Raw genomic sequence first — 13,880 nt, 5'->3', positions numbered from 1 at the left:
ATAATACCTTCCCTATTAAAAGCTATGAGTTTCATGCTAATGCAAGTGCTGATCTCCCTCCTACTTTAATATTTAATACTAAATATTATATTAAAACGTCTAATATTAACTGCTGCTAGCAGTTAAAGGAGCAAAACTTCCAGCCTGTATTTGAGCTCAGATCCGTATGAGCTGAGAGAATAAATAAATCAAATACTGCCTCAGATCTTCTCAGCCACTTTGAGGAATGGTGGCTTCCACCAGGAAATGCAACCAAACTTTGCTGCACTGACACACTGAACACTGTGATGCCTTGCCTCGCAGCAAGTTCATCTAGTCCTAATTTCATTCACAGGAACAGAAGCCAATGCCCCCTTCCTTATGTTCCTATGGAGTTCTCAGGACAACTTGCTTGTTTAAAACTCAAACTGTTAGGTTTTTTTATTTAGTTAGTATTAGTATTTTGCAACTAAAGGCCAACCCAAAGAAACAACTTTCTCAAAGATTGCAATCACTGAATAATTGAGTTGGATGGAACTTCTAGAGGTAATTAAGTCTCATCTCCAAGTCAAAGTAGGGTGGACACTGAATTTAGATTTCCTCACTTTATAATCCATTAAATAAGTGATCCTAGCTCCCAATTTCATGCCTTTTATGCCTTTGCTTCCTCCATCCTGCCTTCTCTGCAAACCCTTCTCTGGTCAGTACAAAACCTAGGAAGAAATAGTGTCCTTCTAACATACTGGAAATGCTAGGAACAAATCAAGAAAGTGTCCGGAAAAGGGGAGAGAGAAACACATTAATATTTATAATAAGCTACTGCCAAAATCGCTCATTAGGGACTGCTATAAAAATCATGTAATCACAGGTAAAAGGAAAACTAACAGCATAGATTAAGAACTGGTTAAGAGAATTAAGAATACACAAAATATTGTGTCAAGCCTGATTATATCACCTGAATAGAATAGTGTTAGGATATGGACAGACTGCTTAGCACATATGAAATACAGGGCATTTTTCTGCATCTTTTCCTAATTACGAGACAATTATCACTGATGAGAGTCAGTTTACCAATTTGTCTGGTTCAGTACAGCATTACTTGCCTACTGAAGAAAGAATAGAAGATGAAGAAGAATATCTGCTACAAGTTACATCTGGGGTTGATGTATCTCAAGCAATTGCATGACATGAGTTACACCATAATGAGATTCCTATCCAGAAATCAAGGACAAAATGACCTGGATAATTTAAAACTATTTATGAATACAATTATGAAAAAACAAACAAACAAATGTTAAAGTCTGATTTTTAAAACAAATACATGCAAAAAAGTATTCTTTAGCTGGCAAGACTAGAGTCCTCTTTATAACTACACCAGTACTCAAGTAGCATAAACTGATAAAATGTGAACAAAATTACTCTGCTGTAAGCTTTTTGGATCAGTTTTTATGCGCATGTTCTTGATTCTATAGCTGGCACTTTTAGGTGCTGCTTTGTTATAAATAGGAATTCTCCTATTCATCATTTTCTATAGTTCTAATTTAAGAATTTATTAGGTTGCCAGAGAACAAAAATCAATAACACCTGACCTGAATGAACCAGCTATTATGCACAGCAAGTCGCTGAAGTTTGCATTTTTCAACAACTCAAAGATTTAACTTTGAAAATAAGTTTTAAAATGTTCATCCAAACCAATCATGATTACTTATGAATAATGGATGTGTCTGAAGAAAACAAGTATGATTTCAAAGCAATTTTCCATTGAAAAAGATCATAAAATTTGTTAGACAATGCACCTCTACTACAGCAATCTGTCTAGCTCTCAGTTGCAGAAGATTATCTGAACTAAACTTGGCTCACCAAGCAGGATGGTACCGTCTGACTTCTGATGCCATTGTTAATGTCACACTTACTCTATTACACAGTCACTGTCAACTCAGCACTTATCAGGAACACTGAATGCACCAAAAAAGAAGGAATATTGTATTCTCTACCCCTTCTCCTCAAGCGCTTCACCCTACGTAAGTTCTTTCTGTAAGTTTCACATGTACAAGTAGCAGCTTATTCTTGCTGAGGTACCTGTCCTACATTCACTGCTGCCTCAGTTTCTGTTTTTAAATGTGTGCTTATAAAAGACGAGAGATTCACAATGCAAGAAACAATTTACAGAATAAAAAAAAATAAAAAATTTACATGTTACCTCTCAAACAATCATCTCAAAAAAAAAAAAAAAAGAAAAAAGAAAAAGCAAACTTGCTAAATTTTTTACTCTTGAGTAAATGAATTTCTCTGTTTATCAGCTAACTATGACAGAAATTATCAAATTAACCTGTAAATACAAATGGATTTTAGAATCTCTCCTGTATTGTGAAATACTTACAGAAGCATAAGCGTTCAGAAGGAATACAACATAGTAGAAGATATAGTGTGACTGCTTTCCACAGATTTAAGGATTTGATAGAAATTACTCAGTTAATACTTACCATAGTCATTATCATAGAAAATGATGAATTTCTGCCATGCATATTCTGTGATCACTCTCAAGATGACATCATTTAAGTAGACAGGGGGGCGGACAGAGAGTGTGTAGTCATCATTGCGGTTGCTTCTGGTGAGCCCACAGCTGCTTCTTGGCGTTCCTCCTGATGAGCGCTGGATGAAGAGGTGAGGGATGTGCATGGCATCTGCCAGTGACTGCAGGGAACCTGCTGATGTACAGCCAATGGAGCTCACGAGGGCCAGGATGCCTTGGTTCATGAGGTCACAGGCTGTAAGAGAACACAGTAAAATTCAAGATGAAAGCAGCTCAGTGTGTTTACTGCTGAAATGCAGACACTGGGCACTGAAATACAACAGTTTAATCAAGTGAAATATGGATAAAATTTTGTACATTGAGTAGTTCATGAAGTCATAAGGCTTCTCTATTCCAATTTGAGCTGTCTCGTGGTGAAAGCTGAAAGACTGCCTGTTTTGCCTTGCCCAGAAGTGAATTATGCCTTCAAAATGGAAGCTAACTCCTGGACCCTCAGAGGAACATTGGGAGCAAATCCCAGCTACCAAATTAATGTGACTTCCCAAGAAGATAAGCACTTATCTATCCAGCACAACAGCTTCATGGATAGCATCTTTGTTTCACACAGAAAAAGCTTGAAGAAATAACAATTAAGTCTCACTGTGAACTTAAAAAACAAACAAACAAACAAAAAACCACACCAAAAAAACAGAATAGGATTAGGTACATTAACTTTGATAAGCAAAAAACAGAACTACTAATGGGTTTTAAGAGATGTATTTAATAATCTTATTTAACTTATTGTATGTGTTCTCTCTTCTTTTTCTTAAGAAAAAAAAAAAGGCTAAAATAAAACATTTTCAAAACTCAATGAACAGTTTATATGTATTCACTCTCCTCACTTCCTTAATACAGACATGCTGGTGCTTACACAAAGAGCACCCTGTAACTAATTGTTCAGTTAATGATAGCTGATTTACAAGCAGACAATCTGAAGTGCTATACAAATGACAACCATATTAATACCAGAGATGTTTATCGTGATTAATGTTAATGCAATCAATAAATACCAAAAGAATTAACAATGATTAGGTCTGTAATTCTGAAGAATTACCCTTTGAAACAAGGCAGAGTCAAGTGTTTATGTTGGGCTTCTAATAGAATTGAGAGCTCGAATGAGGAAGCAATACAAGCTGGTAGCATAATTCCCCAGAGTACGCCCATAGCCAAATTCTGAAATACTTAGTTTGCCACTGGCAAAGCTGCATATACACTTAATCTGTATATACACATGGAAATTAGATAATGGGACTGTAAATAGAATCATAGAACCATAGAACAGTAGTATTTATTTACCTACACACATCTAATATTAGCCTTGTCATTTCTTATCTTTCAGGAATATTCTGTGCACATGACAGGTGCAAGCGAAAAACAGGAAACCCGCAAGTGAGAACACATGCCCTTAAAAATATAAAAAACATACTCTAGTGGCAAACCTGTCGTCTTATTTCATATGGCTCTTACTTACAATGAGTAATGTTTTACTCCACAAACACTTATTGATTGAAATAGGAATATTTACAGCATGAGGAATTATTCAACATGAATGGAGTTACTGCAATCAGGCTCATGGGGAGCATGACTTTCTAGCCAAAGGATGGCACTGGAGGTCTTAAATGCAGAGATACACGTTATTAGAAAGACAGCACATTATTCTCATTAAGACGGTGAGATATGGAACGTGATACCACTGGGGCTTTAACTGATACAAACACCTATGCAGATGAGAGGATAACTGTTCCCACAAAGTTTTCCAGGTGTTTTGGCTTAGAATAAAGTGTTCCTTTGTATTTGCTTTGAACATACCACAGCTTTTGGGCCAGCTTCTGGGCTTTAGGTTAAAGGTAATAACGAGTTCACAACTAATCTTCTCCAGAAAGATATATAAAAGAATAAAAATAAAAATCAGTGTATCACAAATTACTAATATAAGGAAGATCTTAAAATTCTCTATTTTAGCTATTATTTAGCTAGCTATTCATCTAGGATGCTGCTTGCTCACATTCCTCATCATCCTCACTTACAGGAAGGTAAACAATTTGTTGGACTATGTTTAGGTCACTTCTGAATCTTTTTCCTGATAGTTTTCCCATAGACTACTGCAATTTTTAGGTTGCATATTCTGATGAAAATGCTACTGCTCGAGGAAAAAAGAATTTAAAAAAAAAAAAAAAAATATATATTATTGATATTTAGATCTATCCATCAATAAACACCAAGAGCTACTGTAGATATCCTCCCAGCTAAATATTGATGAACGAAATCAAAGCTAGATTTTGCAGAAGTCTGCTTTAATTCAACAGGAATGCAGTACTAGAAAGTCCTGACACCACCCAATTAAATATGTAGTGTAACATTCTTGTCTCTCAGACATGATATTTTAAAATATATCTGAGTCAGCCCACGCTGCAAAAATAGCTTGGAGATGTGTACGTTTACAGGCACACTTTCAGACTGAGAATAATCAGCGCACTCACTGTAACACCAGGTAGTGGGAAGCAAGTTATTGAAACATGAAGGGGAAGAAAGCAGCAGGAAACATTTAGCTCCACAGGGCCAAATGCTAATATCAGCAAACAAACTGTATAAATGCTTAAAACCTTCTCTCTCGACACTGAACCATGTTCATTTGTTACAATAGCCTCTGGACTGAAGCTGCCCATTTAGTTCTTTCTTCCATAGCATGTCTGTGAGAAGTGTACACACTGGGGTTGAGGCAATACACAATTATGCTTGCAAATTGAACTTATTCCTGTACATGTAGAGACTACATAAAACACAGAGTTAGATGCTGGAAAAAGGGCTGTTCTCTCAGAAAAAGCTTTTCTAGTAAATGAGTCTATGAGTTGCAGAGATCACCTCTGAGTCAGAATATGACAATGTTATTTTTTGATATAATATATACACATAGAAAGTGAAATTTATACCTTATCACAGAATCACAATTGTCATACTATCATGTACAATATTCATACACTTCTTAGCCATGCAGAAATTCTCTTGGATCCAGCAGAAGAGTTAGTAGATAAAATGTGAGACTGAGTTCTACGTCTTCGTAGCCCCTTCCCCCCCTGCCCCCCATCAACAAAAGCTTAGCTGAATCCTTCTCAACAACACAACAAAACTGCACATATGCATACACATACACACACAGAATTACTTAAATGGTAGTTTGCCTTTCAAAACAGTTATAACTGAAGTCACTATGACCTTAAAGATTGTATTTCCAAGCTGATGCTTGATCTACTGCTGATACAATCATGTCATATTAGCTTACTGCCAATTAGAGATATAAAAATACTGCTGTATCCTCATTCAAAACAGAAGAAATGTCAGGCTCAAACAGACTTCCATAGACTTCCATTGCAAACTCGACAATGAAGAAACAGAGAATAAAAACTACTGTTTCACAACATGGATTATCTCTACACAGAAGTTGTCTGGGCATTAGATCCCTCTCCTAAGTACCAGATAGCCGATGCTATTAAAAATTAGATCTTCAGCAGCTGAAGTTAAAAATTGTCCAAAGATTTTAAAATATCATGTAGAGAGAATACTGAATGCCTAAAGAACAATATAAAATATTTCTCTATTGTATATATACATACAGACTCTCGTCTTGTATAACACATGCTTGCACATGCACAGATTTACATTTCACACTTCAGTTTGACTTTCTCAAGATGCAAAGTTACTGAATTTCGTAACACTGACAGCCTTACCATCAACCAAAAATAATAATTTCAAAAATCATTATTTTTTTAGAAAAATGCCTTTAATTTGGTTTGGCATGTGTAGCAGAAATGCTAAGTCACAGCCTGATTGAGCTCCTGGTGGGAAGGCAGGGCAAACCCAGGGGAGCTCCGATGCATGCAATGTACCTGAACAATGGGAAGGGAAGGAGCCAGGATCCACCCCTTTCCAGACTTCATTTAAGGGATGGCAGTGGAGGCAAGAATATCTTGTTGTAGATCTCTGCATATCTGAGGTCTCCTAAGGATAAGCAGCTTTTTTCCTTTGTTTCTTTGTCTGCGTCTGCTGCATTTGGGCTCATTGTCACTTGCTGCAGCTACCCAGTGAATATTGCTATACTAGTATAGCCTATACATAGCATGGCATGTAGAGAATGTAGAAACCCAATTTTGTGTCCGGTATGATATTTTTTGATGTAAAGACCATGGCCAATGCAATTTAAAATAAATAAATTACAGCTAGGCTAATAAATATAAGCACTTCAAGCAAAGCACAGTTTTAACAGTCATAGTTACAAATACATCCTTAAAATGTTTGCTCTAAGAGCCTACCGGTGTATCAATCTTAGATATAACTACTCACTGCTGTAACTCAGGAAAATAATTAACTCCTATAATTAAGAGTGAGCTTAAAAGCAGATGCACAAATGTGTAAGAAATAATAAAAAGATTACTGTGATTTAGATCTTGCAATTTGTGACAGTTTTCTTATTAATTTTTCACTGATTTTTTCATTTTATTTTTTTTCTTATTCTGATAATAAATTTTAACATATCAATCTCATACATAGCAACTTGAAAAGTCAAAGTGTAAAAAGTTATCATGAGATCTCAGCTTCAGCAATGGCCTTACTTTACTCCCATTTAATTTGCTGATTAAACAAAAGTAACTACCAGATGGATCACTGTTTACCCTAAAAGGTTGCTCAGTTTGCTCCCCATTTCAACACAACAGCCATTCTCTGAGAGGTCAGAGAGGAAAAAAAAAATAAATCCCATGAGAACCTGAGGTCTTTTCCCCCCATACACTGCACAAGAAAAGTACTTACAGATTTATTAATGCAATCATAAAATTAATCAACTCCTCCATGACCCTGTTTGTACTAATCAAGACCTGCATAAGGACAGACACCTGATTCAAGGGGCAAAATTCAACATGAGGTGACTTGAACACCTGAAACCAGAACTTCTATGTAGTTTTGATAAGCTGTTGTTGCTGGGGGGGTGAGGATAGTATTATTCACTATACTTTTATTTTTTTTTTTTTCCCCTAATATGGTTATAGAAAGCCTCTTCATCTGCATTTTCTCTGTAAACATTAACCAATTGTCCTCTTCACTACACAAATGAGACTGCTAGCAGTATCTGTAATTAATGTGTAATTGAATTTAGTTTGTTTTGTCTCTACAAATCAACTTGTATTTAAGTTTTAACAGATGAGCTTGAGCTTTTTATGTTCTAGAAAAAATAGAAATCTTTGGAAAAAATAATCAAAAATTCTCATTTCTAAAGAATAAATTATAAGGGTAGAAAACATTATCAGAAAGAGCAGTTGTATCTCTGTTATGCAACCAGTTTTGGATGCTTTTACTAACAAGCCTGTTGAGAAATCTTTTCTTCAGTCAGACTTCCATCTGTACTGAGGAGTGTACCAACTACAGCATCATGAAATCCACCACATTAAAATTTAGTTATTCATCTGAGCCTTGAAAAATAAACTAGAAATCTCACAGGTCTGGAGGGAAGTAAGACCTCTATAACATGTCATTTTGACACCATTCTTTGAAGGATGCAATGAGAACTTCAAGTGAGTGCATCTGGTAAAGCCAAGTTACAATGGCTGCTGCTAAATGGAACACTCAATATCTCTTTTTGGCCAAAAATTTAGATTATTTTGGTTCCAAGTCAACCTGTAGATATTCTGTTCAATTCTACAGTCACATAGGGCACTTTTCTTTTGACAGATCATCCCAGCAGGCAGATAAACAATATAGTTATTTTTAAAACTTAACATTTCTCAAATCTCTTTTCACCTGGTACTCAACTGTTGCACCCACACTTTGGCTCAGAGGGTGACAGCTCCTCACACTCAGAAGCCCTGAACTGCCTTGAAATACATTTAAAAATAGTATTTCAAAGAATATGCATAGCTACAAAACCTTAGCCAAATAATGGCTTTTGCCACCATCGCCTCTACCATGTGAAGATGAGTACATTGCAGAAAAGCACCACTGCTTTTTATGCTGCCCATGGTAAAGAGCTATGGAGAAGCTGTGCTGTGCTGCTGGCAGCCCTGGCTAGAGGAGAGGGTACCAGGTACAGTGCTGCTATATCAGTGCTCAACATGAGCACTAATTGAAGAGGAGCAGAGAAAGGAGGAGGTAAAGCCAATTTAAGTCAGGCAGTGACTTGCACTAGAGAAAAAACCTAAAGATATCAACAAAATTAGTCTCAATTCTGACATCTCAACAAGGATGACTATCTGCAAAGTTCATTTAGCTGACTGGGGAGTAAACAATGAGTGGAAACTCTAAAATCCTCCCTTTATTGTGTGCTGATCCCTTGCTAGCATGAGCCAAATCCTATCTACTGCTAGCATCTCAGATCAAACTTTTGTATGAGCAATTTCCATTCATCCACTAAAGAAAATGAAAACTCTCTATTTTATGCATAGCCCTTGGTAGATTATAGTTCATTACCTACTTTAACGATGAAGCATATATGACTTCAGTCTACTGTGCAACTTCCCCCATTCTTTCTTTCTTCATCTTTGCCCCTGTTTTTTTTTCCGAATCTTTTAATTTTCCTTACCAGCACACTATTTAAGAAGTTATTAAGCAGCACGTAGTGTCTGATACCCTTTTTAATATCTAGTTGCCTGCTGAATAGCAGCAATTATATGGAAACAAAAAGACTGAGTCTTAAAGAAGCTTAATATAAAATTAGAGACAGTTTTATCAAAAGGTAACATCTTAGGATTTAGTCTACTTTTGTGTTCTCTGAACGTCTGGGTAGAAGAATTAGGGGAAAATCCATTAACATAAAACATGTTTAAATCTTGATCATTAACAATTCCCATTTTATGGACTTGCTGAAAACAAGACATGGCAAAATTATTTTTGAGAGAACAAAACATTCCTACTGACGTTTGACAAAAAACACCATTTCCTTGTCAACTACCCATCAGATTGTCAGGTAGTTCTTCCTTCCAGTGTTTCCATCTCAGATCCAACTTCTCTTTCCTAACTACTTTTTCATCTTTGAAGTAGTGCAGAGCTCTCCTTTTCATTCTTTCATGTCCTGTTCTGTTCTCCCTTTCCCCTTAGCATCTGCTATGGTCAAAGTAATGCACTCTTCACATACCTTCCTCCACATCCTTTTGTTATTTTTTCTTTCCCCCCACCTACTTCAACCCATCTCCTCCAAGAACAAAAAAGCAAAATCTTGAAGATTTGGCACCAGACTGAGAATCTAAAGGTTCAAATCCTCTTCTTGCCTCTGCCATTACTTTGTTGCACAAAATATTTTTTAGGATGAGCAATCTGATTTCTCAGGATTATGAGTAGATTATGATAGTGTGATACCTTTGTAAAACAATTTCACAGAATCACAGAATGACTTAGGTTGGAAGGGACCTCGAGGATCATGAAGCTTCAACTCCCCTGCCTGGCAGGGCCACCAAACATACACATTTACTAGATGAGGTTGCCCATGGCCCCATCCAACCTGGCCTTGAACTCCTCCAAGGATGGGGCATCCACGACCTCCCTGGGCAGCCTGTTCCAGGACCTCACCACTCTTCTAGTAAAGTACTTCCCCTCCAACATCCAACCAAAATCTTCCCTCTTTCAACTTAAAACCATTCCCCCTTGTCCTTTGGAGTGATATAAACGCAAAGGACTACTATTCCTCCCCTCCCATCACCAGCAACTTTTTCCATGGTTAGAAAAAACATTTCTTAGCATAATTCACATTGTGTAAAGTTCCTTTACATCTCCCCTCTTATGAATGCTAATGATTCATAATTCTCCCTTCTTGCTTGAAATATTAGTATGGAGACAACAGGCTCTGCTGTAGAGATGCAGTGTGAAGCACAATAGCACAACCTAGTCCAGGGCAGACAAAAGAACACACAGCTGGTAGCATTAGTTTGATTGGAAGCCCTACAATGGAAAAAGCTGCCTGTGCTGCCCTGGATGAGCTTGGCATTCTTCCAAGCACAGATATGACTGAACAATACTGCTCAAAATAAGGCCATCTCCAAAGGAAAGGAAATCTGTGAATAGCAATCTGGGAGCTTTCTTTCCTTCAGTGCAAACAGCAAAGGGGACAGAAAGGGGACAGTAGGGTAACTTTTGTGTGTGTGTGTGTGTGTGAGGCATTGCAGAGGAATCTATTTTCATAAGCCAAAAAAGAAAAGGGGGAGGCGTGGGGGGCAAGGGGAGAAAGCAAAAGAGACGTGCAATAAAAGTTCCCTTTTCATAAAGAAAAAAAAAAAAAAAAAAAGAGGCAATTCTACTAGACTAGTAAATTGAGCTGAGTGATTTGAAGACCAAACAATACTAATGCTAGACCTTCCATTTGCCATGAAAGAAACAGATTCTACATTAAAATAAAAGACTTTTTATAAGAATAAAAAGAAAACAAGGAAGACGCTACATCAGTTGCAAAAAAAAAAAATAAATAAAATAAAAAAATACATGGGTGTGAAAAACCTGAGAAGCCTGTAGGAGTAGAGAACATCACTTCCATTAGCAACTTAGCCACTCAAGAAAACCTCAGACAAGTCAAAACAACTATCACCATTATTATTTGCTAAGAATAGACAGTGTAGTTCTTTCTCTGACTGACATACAGAATAACAATCATGTTAAGAATAAAAATATCAACTACCTTTTATAGAATGCTTTTTATTTGTAACTCTGAAAATCCTCTGCAAAGCTGCTCAGCATCTTTGTCTCTATTTCACAGAAGAAAACAGATGTGCCAAAGGGAATTACTTGCCCAAGGTCAGAAAGAAAACCAAGGAAATTGTTTTCCATGCCAAGTTAAAGCATGCACAAAGACTGAAAACAAAGTCTTTTGTTGGAGCTCCTCATTATTTGTTTTGAGCATTAGTGCTCAACTAAAAGCATTTTATGTTCTGAGTCTAATATAACTAAGCTTTATGAAAATGAATGATTTGAAAGGCAAAGCAATGTGGTCTACAACAATGGAATTAAATGACAAAGTTTCCCAGGTGTTCAGCGACTCCAGAGCAAGCACACTCTTGGTTATGAGGGATGTAAGACATGTATCCCAACACTGAGAGTAAATTGGAGGTGAAAGAGGTATAAATAAAAGCAGGGAGGCAGGGGAGAGACAAACTCTTAGAGGATAACAAAATGGCAGGATACATGGGCAGCATACAGTAAGCAGAAGTATTCAGTAAAGAAGTAAGCATTTCACAAGGAAACTTACAGACACTATCTGGTATATACATGGTATTGAAATAAAAGGCCAGGGAAAACTGCATGGGAAATATACTCTTACGATTGGGCATTTTGAAGAATGACATAGACTTGTTCAGATTGGGTATCCAGTACCCGTGACAGAGAAATTCAGTCTCTCAACATATATTACTCACAAATATCCTCAACATGATTTCATATCTGATATGAAACATAACTGGTCCTAAGAATCTCAGCCAGCTTATCTGTGTTAATTAACAACTATGTAACACAATAACAATACAGAAGAACACACTTTAATGGCATTAAGGGCACAGTACTTCTGTAGATATATATAAATTCAGAAGTATTATAATAGAACAAATAGAAGACATGGGAAAAAACAAACAAAAAAGAATACACACAGAACAAAAATAAAGGAATTCAAAGAGTAAAGGGATGTAATTGTAGTTTTGATGTCACAGAGAAGGCTCTTAAATGCAAGACCGTAAGGAATGAAGTAGTGAGATTTGTAGATGGGAAATAAGGAATCCATATAGACATCAAGGAGCAGGATCTAGACTGCTGCAATATGGGAATAATGGAAGAGCAGATACAGCAGTTAAGCCAGTAACTGTGATACTGAAACAGCCAAAGCAGTAGTCTGCCAATGCATTGACAAATGTGTCAGCTGAAAGGGCATTGAGGCATCAACTGAGTACATGTTATAGGAAAAGCAGCAGCAGGGCTTGGCATGTGAAGAGAAGGAAAGACAAAACAAGCATAAGTTTGAGAGTCTATTTTTGCGCTCCTACTCCAGGAATAATTGTGCAGTGTGCCTTTGGTGCCAGTTGCAACCTTTTACTGAGATTACTTCGATTTTAATGGTTGCAAGAGATGCCAGGAAATGATGGTAATGCAGCTTTTCTTTTTCCTTGACTTTTCCCAGTGTCATAGAAAACAAAATTTGCATAACTCTAAAGTGGAAAAAAAACATTGACAATAAGGAGCATTTGGGTAACACTAAACACTTAACCTTAGTTGGAAGCAGCAGTTAATCTAAACCACACAAACCACAAGCCCACATCAGTGCCAGATTTAAAAGCCTCCTCTGACAATGAAAGGGCACATACCTAACACAATACATTTCTGTGTTGGAAAATGACAATCAGAAAACAATTGACCCAAATCCTTTTGAAGCTGCATTTCAATACCGTATTTCTCCCTGACAAACACAGAATTGCATAGGGTGGAAAAAACAAAGTACCTCCGCCTCCAAAAACTGGAGCAAATATGGTTTGCCACAGCCAGTCTATCTACTGAAAAAACACCAAAGCCACATATAGGAATCCCACGTGGAGTGAAGCAGTGGACCAGTCGAGTTTTCTTGCTCACTTTTGCTTCAAATGCAAGTTATGACCTTCTCATAAGGTCTTTTAAAAAAGTTTAATGACTACTGGATGTGTTAGTGCTTATTGTGCTACTTCAGATAGGAGCAGCTTTATTCTTTCATTGCTGTCCTTAGACCAGTACTTTCCCTTTCTCCAGCTCCTTCACAAAGCTGCTACAATAACACTATACAATAGAAGAATCATATCCACTAGAGGACTGTGTCTATGTGGCACATCTACACATTTTCATTTGTATCACTACACAAGTTTCAAGTAAGTTGTTCAGTAATTGTCGGACTTGAATGAGAAGTGAATGAGGCTTACCAAGTATATCAAAAGCTCCTAGTTGGAGATTGTAAGTAGCAGCATACCTGTCAACCCACATTCTCTACGCAGTCTCCTGATGTGGGGCACATAATTCAGGGATGGTTGCTTCAGATGTCAAATGCATCTGCTGCATTGAACTTATGGTGCTTAGCTCTAGTACTGAGTTTGATGCTAGTGGGGAAAAAAGGTCTTTCCATCACTCAGCACACAGAGCTTGCAGGGATGCCCTGAAATGGGATAGACTGATAGTTGCACTAGATTATTTTAGTTTTCCACTCTTAATGATTCTATGATACCAGAACAGAACTAGAATATCATAAACCACCATCTCAATCACAACAGAAATGTATCATGCAGTCTGAGAAACAAGAGGCACATAAGTGGAAAGACTTGGAACAAATAGCATTTTTTACATTCAGACATATTTG

At 37.0% G+C, this 13,880-nt stretch overlaps 1 protein-coding gene across 6 annotated transcripts in view; it reads right to left on the bottom strand.

The window, feature by feature from the left end:
- GRID2 (glutamate ionotropic receptor delta type subunit 2) overlaps nt 1–13,880 on the bottom strand; it is a 640,155-nt gene that overhangs the window by 254,370 nt on the left and 371,905 nt on the right. For all 6 annotated transcript variants that reach the window (XR_014945306.1, XR_014945307.1, XM_015861346.3 and 3 more), the window contains exon 3: nt 2,463–2,747. Coding sequence is in view for 4 of the 6 variants with exons in the window: in XM_015861346.3 (XP_015716832.1) it covers nt 2,463–2,747 (285 nt within the window). In the remaining 2 variants the exon portion in view is untranslated. The remainder of the gene's footprint in view (nt 1–2,462; nt 2,748–13,880) is intronic.

This window comes from Coturnix japonica, chromosome 4, assembly GCF_054131305.1.
Source record: "Coturnix japonica strain WE chromosome 4, WE-NBRP24, whole genome shotgun sequence".
NCBI lineage: Eukaryota > Metazoa > Chordata > Aves > Galliformes > Phasianidae > Coturnix > Coturnix japonica.
The sequence above is the reverse complement of the archived record's forward strand: the minus strand, read 5'-3'. Positions and strand labels throughout refer to the sequence as shown.